General features: G+C 40.3%; 1 protein-coding gene across 3 annotated transcripts in view; it reads left to right on the forward strand.

Annotated features, from left to right (window-relative positions):
• The window catches only part of ddx51 (DEAD (Asp-Glu-Ala-Asp) box polypeptide 51), a 43,042-nt gene extending 34,067 nt beyond the window's left edge, over positions 1 to 8,975 (forward strand). For 2 of the 3 annotated variants that reach the window (XM_086044645.1, XM_086044646.1), the window contains exons 13-16: positions 3,767 to 3,868; positions 3,976 to 4,039; positions 6,664 to 6,798; positions 8,716 to 8,975. In XM_086044645.1, coding sequence (XP_085900771.1) covers positions 3,767 to 3,868; positions 3,976 to 4,039; positions 6,664 to 6,798; positions 8,716 to 8,739 — 325 coding nt within the window. In that variant the 3' untranslated portion in view covers positions 8,740 to 8,975. The remainder of the gene's footprint in view (positions 1 to 3,766; positions 3,869 to 3,975; positions 4,040 to 6,663; positions 6,799 to 8,715) is intronic. The other variant, XM_086044647.1, reaches the window with a different exon arrangement.
• Positions 8,976 to 12,300: the final 3,325 nt, after the last annotated feature.

Consider the following 12,300-nt stretch of genomic DNA (forward strand, 5'->3'; position numbering starts at 1 on the left):
GTCCATGTTGGTGATGTGGTTGGCCCGGATGCATTTGTCGACTATCTTTTTACTACAGTAGGAGCGGAAGATGGCCAGTTTTTCCTTGTAATCCGCCGGAAGTGACTGCGCCACAGTGGTCCTTGCCCGGATGTGTAACAATGTGATATGTTGTTGTTGTTATCAGTTATACAATACAATACAATTTTATTTATATAGCGCAGCTAGAGCTGTAGCAAAACACTTTACAAACAGTAGACAATAAATAAAGACAATAAAAGGCCGTAATACACAAGTGTTAATAAATATAGATTACCCCAATCATGCACTGTTGAGAGAGTGGATGCCAAATGTGTAACAGGTTGTTGACGCTGATAAGATGCATGTTCGAATAAATGCAGACAGAGTTGGGCCAAAGCAAAGAAGCTGGACGTGTTTTTTATTATAAAGACCCACACTTTAACAGGATGTATAGATGGCGCCGTTTCATAAAACGAAAGCACCAAGACGGACCTTCTTGAAAATGTTCAATTTTAATTTCGTTCTCTAGCTGATAGCTTGCAGTTTGAACTGTGCTTTATAGGCGTGTCTCTTCATGGGTGCCATTTTCAATGTTGTGACGCACAGTGAATGCATATACTGTACCTGCACTACTGGGGCGTGCCTTTAGCGTCCTCTGTCACGCCCACCCTTCTCCCTTTAACGTCCACATGGTGTCCTCACCAAGGTTATTATCGTAAACGAAAACGAACGAAATAACGAAAACTAAAATTAAAAAAACATTTTCGTTTACGAAATAAAATAAAAACGAAAATGTTGTTTGAAAAACGATAACTAACTAGAACGACATTGTCTGCTCACAAGACTAACTAAAACGAACAATAATCGTAGCAAAAATACCATTCGTTTTCATCTTTGTAAGCTTTTGTGATCATTTAAAATCTAAAACACGGCGCTGCCGGTTTTACGACAGTTGTACAGCCGTACGGCACCCCGACGTTTGAAGTGACGTAAAGCGTTTACAATTAGGTCTGATGGGTATAAAAACATTATAATGGCGAAAGTTGGGAGAACACGACAGAGCCCCATTTGGGATTATTTTGATTATGATTGTGTCTCGGACAAAAGCAAATGCATTGTCACGGAGACGGGTCTCGTGCGGCATATTGCTCGTGGGGAAAAACCTCTCTGTCTCTCTCTCTCGCACCCGCACCCACACACTTTCAATATGGAAGGACTTAAATTTGTTGACGTATATTCTGATGTTACAAGTCTGCAATCTTCTGTTCAATTGCCAGGTTTTTATGTTATGTTTTATTGTTGGTTCTGACATTTTAAGGGTAGGAATACCGAGGTAACTCGTACATTTCACGGGGGTCAAAACAACTCGGACAACATCGGTAACTTTGACCGGAACAACAATCTGTTTATTTTTCCATAACACTTTCAGTAGTCTCCTTCAGCGTAAGAGCATACACAACACTACCAAAATAAAATATATAGACCAACATTTATGTTGCTTGTTTCATCTGCATTTTCACTTTAGAAGCTACATTAATGCACTGCACTTTTCTTGGCCTTATTGCACTTAAATTTTAGTGGACTTTTATGTTTTATTTGTTGATGGTTATTCATACATTGTTAGCAAGTCAATACATTTTTTTTCAAATGGTATCTTTTTTTGAATAAATAACACTTGTTACTGTAAAAAAAAAAAAGAGCAGCACCTGACATCAAATTCTAAAAAACTCAAACTAATAAAACCTAAACTAAAACTAAGCATTTTCCTCAAAACTAAAACTAATAAAAACTAACAAATCGATTCTAAAAACTAATTAAAACTAACTGAATTAGAAATAAAAAGTCAAAAACGAAATAAAAAATTAACTAAAATGAAAAATCCAAAACTATAATAACCCTTGTCCTCACTCACGTCCGCCTTTTCTCTATTTAAGCAGCGTGTTGTCAGCAAATGCTCCCAGTCAGTCAAACGCAGCGCTCAACAAAGTCACATAACAGTCAGTGGAACTCGGTGCACACATAAACCGAACCGCATTATTAGGCGCACCGTCCATTTTGGAGAAACATGTAGACTTTTAAGTGCGTCTTATAGTCATGAAAATACGGCATCATGCAACTTGAACCGGTCCTGGGAACTCAAAACTGGCGTTTTTTTGGAGGTTCATGTCAATATGTGTTTGCGGCTCCCAGGGCTTTCTTTTCCGTCGAAACTGGGTTGAAATGGCTCTTTGAGTGTGAAAGGTTGCCAACCCCTGGCCTAGAGGAAGCAAAGAAGAGAGTTGGCTCGAGAGATTTTGGAAAATTACAGACAAGCGCAATAAAGGTAAAGAAAATAAGATCATTTCCAAGCAGCTTGATTTTCCTGTCACTACAGTTGCACATATTCAGAAATGGAAGATCCACGGGGCTGTAGCCAACCTCCGTGGAGCAATATTGTATAGACGAATAATACAAATGGTAACAGAACAGCCCAGAACAACCTCCAAAAAAAATTAAAGGTAAACTCCAGGGTCAAGGTACTGTACATCACTGTCAGATCAGACCATCCGTCATTGTTTGAGTTAAACTGGACTTAATGGGAGATGACCAAGGAGGACACCACTGTTGAAAACAAATCATTAAAAAGCCGGAATGGAATTTTCCTAACTGTATGTCGAGAAGCCACAAAGCTTCTGTGAGAATTTCTTATGGACGTGGGACAAAACTGGAACTTTTTGGCAAGGCACATCAGCTCTATGTTCACAGATGTGAAAATGAAGTATGCCAAAAGAGCAGACCGTCCCGACTTTGAAACTTTGAGATGAGTCTGTTATATTCTGGTCCTGCTTTGCTGCATCTGGCATAGGATGTCTTAAATCTGTGCAGTGTCCAATGATATCTCAAGACTATAAAGGTATGCCATACAGAAATATGATGCCCAGTGTCAGAAAGCTAGGTCTCAGTCACAGATCATCGGTCTTGCACCGGGTTAATGATCCAAAACACTCAGCTAAAAACATTTAAAAATGGTGGGCTTGTCAATCCGTCAGTCAACATTTAATATTATTTCAGGCCACCCTACGTGGCACCAGTCCATCCATCATTGGCGACAGCAAAAATGTATACCTTCGGGATGTCACAATATCGTGATATTGCAATATTAAAATTGCCACAATATATCGCTGTCATCGTGTCACAATATTAATAGCAGCAAATCTGTTTAAAAGCCCAAGTGGTTTTCCATTTGTGCAGTTCCAGCTCTCCTGGTGGTTGATTTATTAGTGCAGTTTAATTTGATGCAATTTTCTTGCCACCTATAATGGATGCATAGATGTTTAAGACCCACACTAATTGCCAGATAAAGTGGAACATAACACTTTTGGCTGTCGCCGCCAACTCGGATGGACTGGGCCGGCCTGAAATAATGACGGCATGATGACTGTTGTGCTCACCACTGCAAAATCCGATCTGTGGATGGAGTTGAAACTTATCTTCTGGAGCATGTGTCCTTCAAACCTGAGAGAACTGGAGCAGTGTGCTCATGAGAGTGGGTGGGCCAAAACATAGTGCAGCAGACTCATTGAAAGTTGCCAAAATCGTTTGATTGCATTGGTTGCCTCAAAAGGTAGCAAATATCAAGTTAAGGATACCATCATTTTTGTCACGGCCTGTTTTATGAGTTTGTTTTTTAAATAATTCTGTTGAACAACAATTCAAAAGCAGTGTGTACATATGTACATATACACATTCTAATTTGGAACTCTCCATCTTCCATTGGCATTTGAAGGTTGATCAGCACCGATGCAGCTGCAAGAGGCATTGACATCTCGGGGGTCAAATGTGTTGTGAACTATGATGCGCCACAGTACATCAGGACATATATTCACAGGTGAGTTTTCATGTAAAATCTGATTAATAAGATGCTGACCGTTTGGAAAAATAATCCTCCATTTAAATGAAATCCCTTTATTGTGGTTTTCCTGGTTCTTGTCTCAGAATTGGAAGAACTGCAAGAGCTGGAAAAAGTGGTCTGGCCTTCACCTTTCTGCTTGGAGTACAGGTCGAACACATTCACATTAATTCATGCATTCCTCACAAATTGTTCGGGATATTCATCTTTAGAGTGAAATTTCATGATGATCCTGAAATGCACTTTTAACATTTAGCTGAACTTAATTTGGTCATCTCTTTTAAATGCACATCTTATTGTTCCCTAACATGGAGCTGAATGACAAAATTCACACTCGGTGTTTGATCTATCAAGCGACCAACAAATTTCCTGGTTCATTTACAATCGGTCTCTTAACAGTCCTCTTCATCATGCTGTTGGCATTTTGACACCGTGAGACCAAGATGACACCCAACAACTCATCAACAGTACCTTGCCATTGTGAGGTTCCAAACAGGTTGTTCTCTGAGAGAAGTAGCCATTGAGTTTAGAGAAGGGCTCCTCAAACTTTTTCCTGTGAGACCGCGTATTTGAAACGAAACCAAACACTCACCACATGGAAGTCTCACTCAATGTGGCATGGGAGCCTCCATGCTCCATGTCCGGCCGGACTAAATACGTCACCTTTTAGGACACTGAAGCTGCAAGCTTCGGCCGTGGCCGATGGAAAATGGAAGCCTCTGCTGTAGGGATTTTGTGGTATTGCCCTACCCCTCTTGTAATGGAGGCAAGAGTGAGGGGTGGTGTACGTGAACTCAGAAATACTCAGGAAATACAGGCACGCTTGAATGCACACTACTGTCTCGTGTCTCTCTATACAACAAACAGCCTCGCTGCGGCCATTGAAGCCTCATTGCAAAAATAGACTATAGACGATTATTTGAACAGAAATAGTGTCTCACTGCACCATGGAAACTGTTCACAGCCCTGGTCCAATACTCAAATCTGTCCCCCAGGCAACTACAACTCACTATTGTTCCTCGCCGCGCTCGCCAACTTTTAAAGACTTGCTGACGACCCTGGGTTCTCCCTGAACTTTTTGTTAGAATTTGATAACAAGGATGTATATTGTCAATAATTTATTGTAATAATAAACGGAAAAAATCTACATCATGTAAATCTGAAAAAAATGTTCAACAAACTATGAACTATGGTATGCTTAAAGACATTTCAATAATGTTAAGAGTGATTTTTAAAAATTTTAATATTGGTTCCAAATATCGGTTATCGGCCTCCTTGACTACCGATAATCGGTATTGGTATCGGCCCTGAAAAAAGCATATCGGTCTATCCCTACTACAGACGAATGATGGATTAAATAAAGGGGCTTCCAACAATGCTTAGTCCGTGTATTTTGAAATTTTACTCTTTATTCATCAACCATCAGCAAAACGGGCATCCGTCAGTGACTGATAAACGGACCGGTTTGTCACACATAGAAGGAAAGCCCAGCTCTGCGTGTCCAGGGTTGTCCCCAGGTGGTGGTACATGCGCAGAACACCTCACCAGAGAGGTGTCCAGGAGGAATCCTAACCACATGCCCAAGCCGTCCCATCTGGCTCCTCTTGATTTGGAGGCCCAGCTGCTCTTTCCGTCACGACCCACTGCTCGTGAGTTTGAGAGAGTAAATCGAAATCTAAAGTTTCCCCTTCTCTCTCAGCTAGTTTTTCACCATAAACGTCGACCTGTCGCTCTCCCACTCCATTCTTCCCTCATTCGTGAACAAAATCCCATCAGACTTGAACATCTTCAATTGGGGCAGGGTCTCATCCCTGACAAGGCTCCAAATATTTGGTTTCTTTGAGGAGCATTTTGGTCAGTGACTTCATTTGAGAAGAAACTTTCTAATTTTTTGCCGGTTGAAACGGGAGTCTCCACAAGATTGTTCATAGAAGCCGCTACATCTGCAAAACCATGACTGATTCTCATCAAAAATGTATGTAGAGTAGGATAAAAACATAATAATACTAATAATCATAGTCTGAAAATATTCAAACGAACGTTAATGTCAGAAATCTCACAAGCACTGTGAGACTGTGAAATGCATGTGTGTCATTCTGTTAAAATCCAGTCCCTCCAGGATTTTGCAAAGTTGCGATTGCAAAAACATGCAAATTATGACCAATCACGGCTCATCGTGTGAACATCAGATGACCAAACCCAGAAAACAGGTGAGCAGTGATTGGTCGTAACCTGAGCCCATGTTGCGACTGTGATGCCATTTTCAGTTGACAGCAAGTAGCAAAATGGCCGCCCCCTGAGATGGCTAAAGAGGGATGGATTTTTCTGCTTAACTCATATTTCACAAATGCATTCATCAGAACGCTGCGTTTAGGCGAGTGGGCTCGCACAGAACATATTATTGTAAATACAATTTTTGGCTTGACTTCCACTTTAAATTGTCAAATATTAAAATGTATTAAGGGTTGCGTTTAAACGGGCAACTTTCTCCAACTTTTGAATATCGTCAATGTCATTCAATTAAGATCAGAAATTGATATTTGGATGCAAAAAAATCTAGGATTTTATTTTAAGGCCCTAGTTGAAAACAAGGTCCAAGAATTGTATCCATCGTAGTGGGTTTCTTACCCGTTCTTTGTCTGGTCAGTCACCTAGGTCCCGTTGCTCTGGGTGACCCAGCCAGTCCCCAGAAAATGAAGCCATAAGTCCAGGCCTGTTCAGGTAGGATATTGTCCAAACAACTGGCTGAGACCAAATTTGTGTTGTCCCCTCAGGAGAAGAACTTCCTTCAGATGGTTACTGAAGCAGGGAGTCTGGGTATCCAGAAGCAGATCGTTAAACCTGAAAACCTGAAGAGTATGGAAAGCCGATATGAACAAACGCTACAGGAGCTTGCTGCTGTCATTAAGGTAGTGTTACTAAATGTTAATGCCTTCCTTCATTCAAATGAGTGAATGTTCAGTACATTGGATGTACAATGTCTACACAGGAAAAAAATAAGGCAGCCTGATTGCTCCCATTCTGCTTGTACATAATCTGGGAGACTACAACCATTTGTGACCTTTCCAAACATAGTGCTCTAGCGGGTATCTAAGGCAGCACAAACTCAAGGTACTATGGTGTCTGACAATTTCAAAGTGAGGAGGAGAATTTGAAATGCAGCTAACTAATACAAGAGAATTATGATAAGCCCTCGTCAGGACTCAGGCCACAGTTTTTTGGACCAGCTGTTGAATAGAGACTTGCTGGAGCAACCTGTTAACTCATTCAATGCCAAAACCTATTATTATGGCTACGTTGTCCTTGTCCGTGAGTGCCGAACCATATTATTGTGGGGGTTTTTTTTGTTTGTTTGTTTGTTTTTTGGAAATTGTAATAAAGGACTTGGCAGAGCTTCACAATAAGTTTCAAGGCTTTGGGGATGATTTTAGTTAGGGATAGACCGATTATCGGCCAGGTTGATTATCAGCACCGATATTTGGCTTTTTGACGACTATCGACATCAGCCTTTTCAAAAACTGTGCTGGCCGACAACAAATCAATTTAAAACTGTGGAAATTAAAACAAGGATATGTGAAAGTTTAACATTTCTGTCATTTTGAAATTTTCATTTACTGTAGGAAACTACATGGAGCTATTAAGTTTTCATTTATCCGTTTTAAGACATGCTGACAAGCCCAGGTGCTACCTGAACTTTTTGTTAGTATTTTATAACAGAGGTGTATATTGTCAAAAATTTCTTGAAATAATAATTTAAAAAATAAATAAATAAAAAAACACTGTTCAATGAACATGCTTAAAGACATTTCAATAATGTTAAGAGTTTTTTTATGCCAATATGTCCCTTTTTACTGAAAATTAATATCGGCTCCAAATATCGGTAATCGGCCTCCTTGACTACTAATAATCCTTATTTGTATCGGCCCTGAAAAAAGCATATCAGTCTATCTCTAATTTTAGTGTGATAAATCACCACGAGATGACAGTAGTGGCCAAATTTTCACAATGGCCAGGTCCACCCATCGGGACAGCCCACTTCCTTATATGCAGCGCTTGAGTGTGTTCGTTTGCGCTTTGGCAGGGGTCTCAAAGCACTTTCTCTCGCAGAGCCGAGCCACATTTGGCTTGAGGGAGGAAAATAGTTGAGACCCTCAGTAGACCTCGAAGATGCTCATCAGTAAGTCTGGTCCTGTACTTGGACTTACAGAATAAGCACAGGGGCATCTTGCACATCAAAGGAGAAGGGGTCCGCAAAAATTTGAAATGCGACTCTGTGCGTCTTGAAGTCTGCTCATTTGTGGTCAAATTCCTCCTGTAGCTTCAAAATGGCATCAGCATACTTCTCACCACTGAATGGTGTGCCTGCATCCACGAGTGCCTTGCATGCTGGGAAATGGCAATGGTTTGCCTGAGAGAGCTGAGCTTTCCAAAGCACAAGTTTTGTGGAGAATGCTCACATTGTCATAGGCAGCACTGACAAGTTGCCCCTGGCCTTGTAACTTCTTGTTTAGTACATTAAGCTCATGCGTGGTGACATCAACAAGAAAGGCTAAGTTCATGAGCCATTTAGAATCACAATTAGCACAGTAACAGCCACCCCATCCTTCTCAATGAATTCTCAATTTTCTGTAGACCTTCAAAAATGGCTGACACCGGCGCTTCCCATCTGAGAACATTGTCTGGCACAGAATGATTTAATAATTGAAAAACATCCCGCCCATAAGTCATGGAACACACTAGAGGATACTTGTACAGCAACTCTTTCAATAGGGATTGTCCTTGGGCCACGGCTTGCTCACCGATATGCTGCCTTTCTGTTTTTGCAGGATGAAAACTCGAACCAGAGATGATGCCCTCCTTTGTGAGCTGACAGAAGATCAGTTAATTAATGGATAATGGTCTTTTATTGTTACAAATGTAATAAACTTGCAATGCAATTAGTGTATTACATTTGTATGATTAGCAGTCAGTAGTAATAGTATGGCTTTGCCAATTCTCATATGGGGAATACGACAGAAGTAGTGTGGTTAAAGGTTTATGAGATGAATATTGCTCGGATTTTAAATAAAAGACTGTTAAACTACCAGACTGAATGAGAATCAATGCATGCAAGCATGACTGGTTAATAAATAATTTGACAGCCTGCTGTTAAATGTGGTGAAATAAATTTTAGCGTGTTGGTAAGTTTTTGTTATCGCCAGCTGACATTACTGTAAATGGCTCTAACATTGTTTTCCCAAAACAAAACAACTGTCAAACACAAACCCAAGTCAATGTGATGCCAACTTTATACAAATGCCATAACTATTAGCAGCAAGCCACAGACGGAGCACCGGTGAATGTCCGATACTCCTTGACTGGTGTGCTCTCTTTGGCTGAACAGCGCGCGTCATGTTCCCGCGGAGCTACACTCCATTTAAACCAGGCATGTCCGAAGTCTGACCCGGGGGCCAAATGTGGCCCGTGTTCACATTCCCACCGGGCCCCCAGCCTCTGCCATAAAATGAGTCATGTAACTACTGTTGATCACAGTCGAAAATACACATGGGGAAAAAAAGCTATTTTATATCAGATGGCAACAGACCTGTGGCCACGCTCTCGAGTGGTTTCCGAAATATGCTCCGAGCGTGCTGTGCCTCTCCGAACACACCAGTCTTAAAATTGTATTAGGTGTCAGAGTGAACCCCTCGGAATGACCTTTGCTTGGCCCTTTCCAGACCATTTTTAAAATAGTGACTGGAGCAAAGAAAAGAAAGTTGACAGAGAGGGCAGGACAAGTGGACATTTTTTCACTGAAATACAAAACAACTGTGTCTACCTAGTTCACTGAGACTGTGGCTTTTTTCTTTACCATATTTATTCATCAACTTTTTCAATAACATAAACAGTGACACTCAATTACAATCAACTGCTATCAACAATCAATTGAAATCAACTGCTACTAAGTTAACCATGTCACCCAACTCACAAAAAACAATAAGAATAAAAAATTATAAAGTAAAAAAAAGTGTATAGTATATCAAGTTATACATATGTATCTATGTATATTGTACTTATGCAGATTTCCCCATTAAACATAAATTACAAACATTGCAATACTGTATATACACAAAATTTTAGATTAGATTACTGTAATGCCCTGCTCTCTGGCCTCCCGAAAAAGAGCATTTCACCACTGCAACTACTGCAGAATTCAGCCGCTCGGGTGCTGACGAGAACCAGAGGGCGGGAGCACATTACGCCAGTTTTGAAATTGCTGCATTGGCTCCCTGTGTGTTTCAGGATCGATTTTAAAGTACTTTTATTAGTTTATAAATGTGTTAATGGTCTTGGGCCATCTTATTTATCTGATTTGCTTTTATCATACCAGCCCTCGCGGATCCTGAGGTCCTCTGGCGCCGGCCTTTTATTTATTCCAAGGGTGAGGACCAAAATGCATGGCGAGGTTGCATTCAGCCGTTTTGGTCCTCACCTTTGGAATAGCCTGCCAGAGGACGTCAGGTCTGCAGAGACTGTTGATATTTTTAAGAGGAAGCTCAAGACACACCTTTTTAGTTTGGCTTTCAACAACTTTTAAATAATTTATCTTTTCTTTTGATTGAAGATAATTCTATGTTTTGCTTTGAATGTTTTAAAGCACTTTGAGTTGCATTTTTATGTATGAAAAGTGCTATATAAATAAAATGTGATTGATTGAAAATGAACAAATACCTAAAGAAAGAAAGTAAAATGCTTATTTAGTGAAGTCCACTAATCCATCGGATGATGAAAATAGAAAAATATTTAGGGGTCTACTATATTTTCAGATGTTCTAAAATTGTTTTCTATATGCAGCACTCCTATAAACTCCCTAAGACAGGTTTCAAACTGAGGTGGAACATCTGATTTCCATAATTTTAAAATACACCTTTTAGCTATCACCATGCCATAGGCAACCACAGAAGTCACATCTTGACCCAATTTTTGCAACGCATCCAAAAAAACAAGAGCCATCACAGGATCAGAGTCAATAGTTGTCTTGAATGCAAGGGAGTATACCATTTAAATATTGAAAACCTTGGACTCTCGGGCAGAACCAAAATTGATGTGTCAATGTACCATCCATTATCTTACATCTTTCACATAGAGGGATGTTTGTGGGAACATTTTATTTAACCTCACTTTTGAATAGTGTAACCTGAAAATAACTTTATACTGAATTAATTGAAGCCTCGAGTTGACAGAACATTGATTAATGTCGTTCAGTGCTGCTCTCCATACATCATCTCTGATTATCATATTAAGATCCTCTTCCCATTTTTTTTAATCCATAATGTAGAACTATTACAATTACTAAGAAAGACTTTTACCAATGACAAAATTAAGCTTTTAGATTCTGGATTCCCCAGTAAAATTTTGTAAAAATCTAAAAAAAAAAAAAAAAAAAAGACTTCTGGGCAAGTTATATTTTATTTGTAATTGTTCAAATGAACAGAATTTTTTATTAATGTACAAATTTTGCAGCGACTCTATACCCATCTGACTCCATTCCCTTAAAACAGCATCCGTAAATGAAGGAGGGAAGGCATGATTATGTCACAAAGGAGCATGTACAGCTGTATTAGGGAGGTCACAAAACTTTCGGATCTGCAACCAGATTTTCTGAGAATTAGTTATAATAAAATGCTCTCCTCTCTGAGAAGACAATGGCCTAGGTGATGAAAAAAGAATTGCACGGAGAGAAGTTTTGGAAACTAAACTATGTTCTATTCTCAGCCATGAGGGAATATTATCCAATGGAGTCAAGTCTTGATTCATTTGCCAATATACCATAACTCTAATATTTTTATGACTCGGTGGTTGCATCGGTCATCTTCCAGGGAGTGGTCACCTGGGCAGGCGGCGTCTCGGCCCGGGACAAGAAGCGGCTGGACAAACTGGTCAAGAGGGCCGGCTCTGTCCTGGGCTGCTCCCTGGACTCTGTGGACTCGGTGGGGGACAGGAGGATGTTGGCCAAGCTGTCATCAATGCTGGGCAACCCGGACCACCCCCTCCAGGGCACCCTAACAGCACTCCACAGCACCTTCAGTGACAGACTGTTACACCCTCGCTGTGCAAAGGAGAGATTCCGCCGTTCCTTCTTGCCTGCTGCTGTCAGACTCTTTAACAAGAACATTGTGTAGTCTCTACAAACTGGCGGTCATTAGTGCAATTGTGCAGTCCTGCATCTGAGCTCGTATCGTGCAATACCCAATATTCCCCACTACTGTAATACCGTGCAATACTCAACATTCCCCACTACTGTTAGTCTAGTTTTATTTTTATCCAATGCTGTTCCTTACATTTCACTACAGCACTGCAGCACTGTCACTTAGAGTATTTTTTCCTCTGTACTATGTACAGGCCGAAATGAGTGTTCCTCATATTTTTTA

The sequence above is a fragment of the Filicampus tigris genome, chromosome 11 (genome assembly GCF_054856515.1).
Source record: "Filicampus tigris isolate MCC_2025a chromosome 11, RoL_Ftig_1.0, whole genome shotgun sequence".
Taxonomy (NCBI): domain Eukaryota; kingdom Metazoa; phylum Chordata; class Actinopteri; order Syngnathiformes; family Syngnathidae; genus Filicampus; species Filicampus tigris.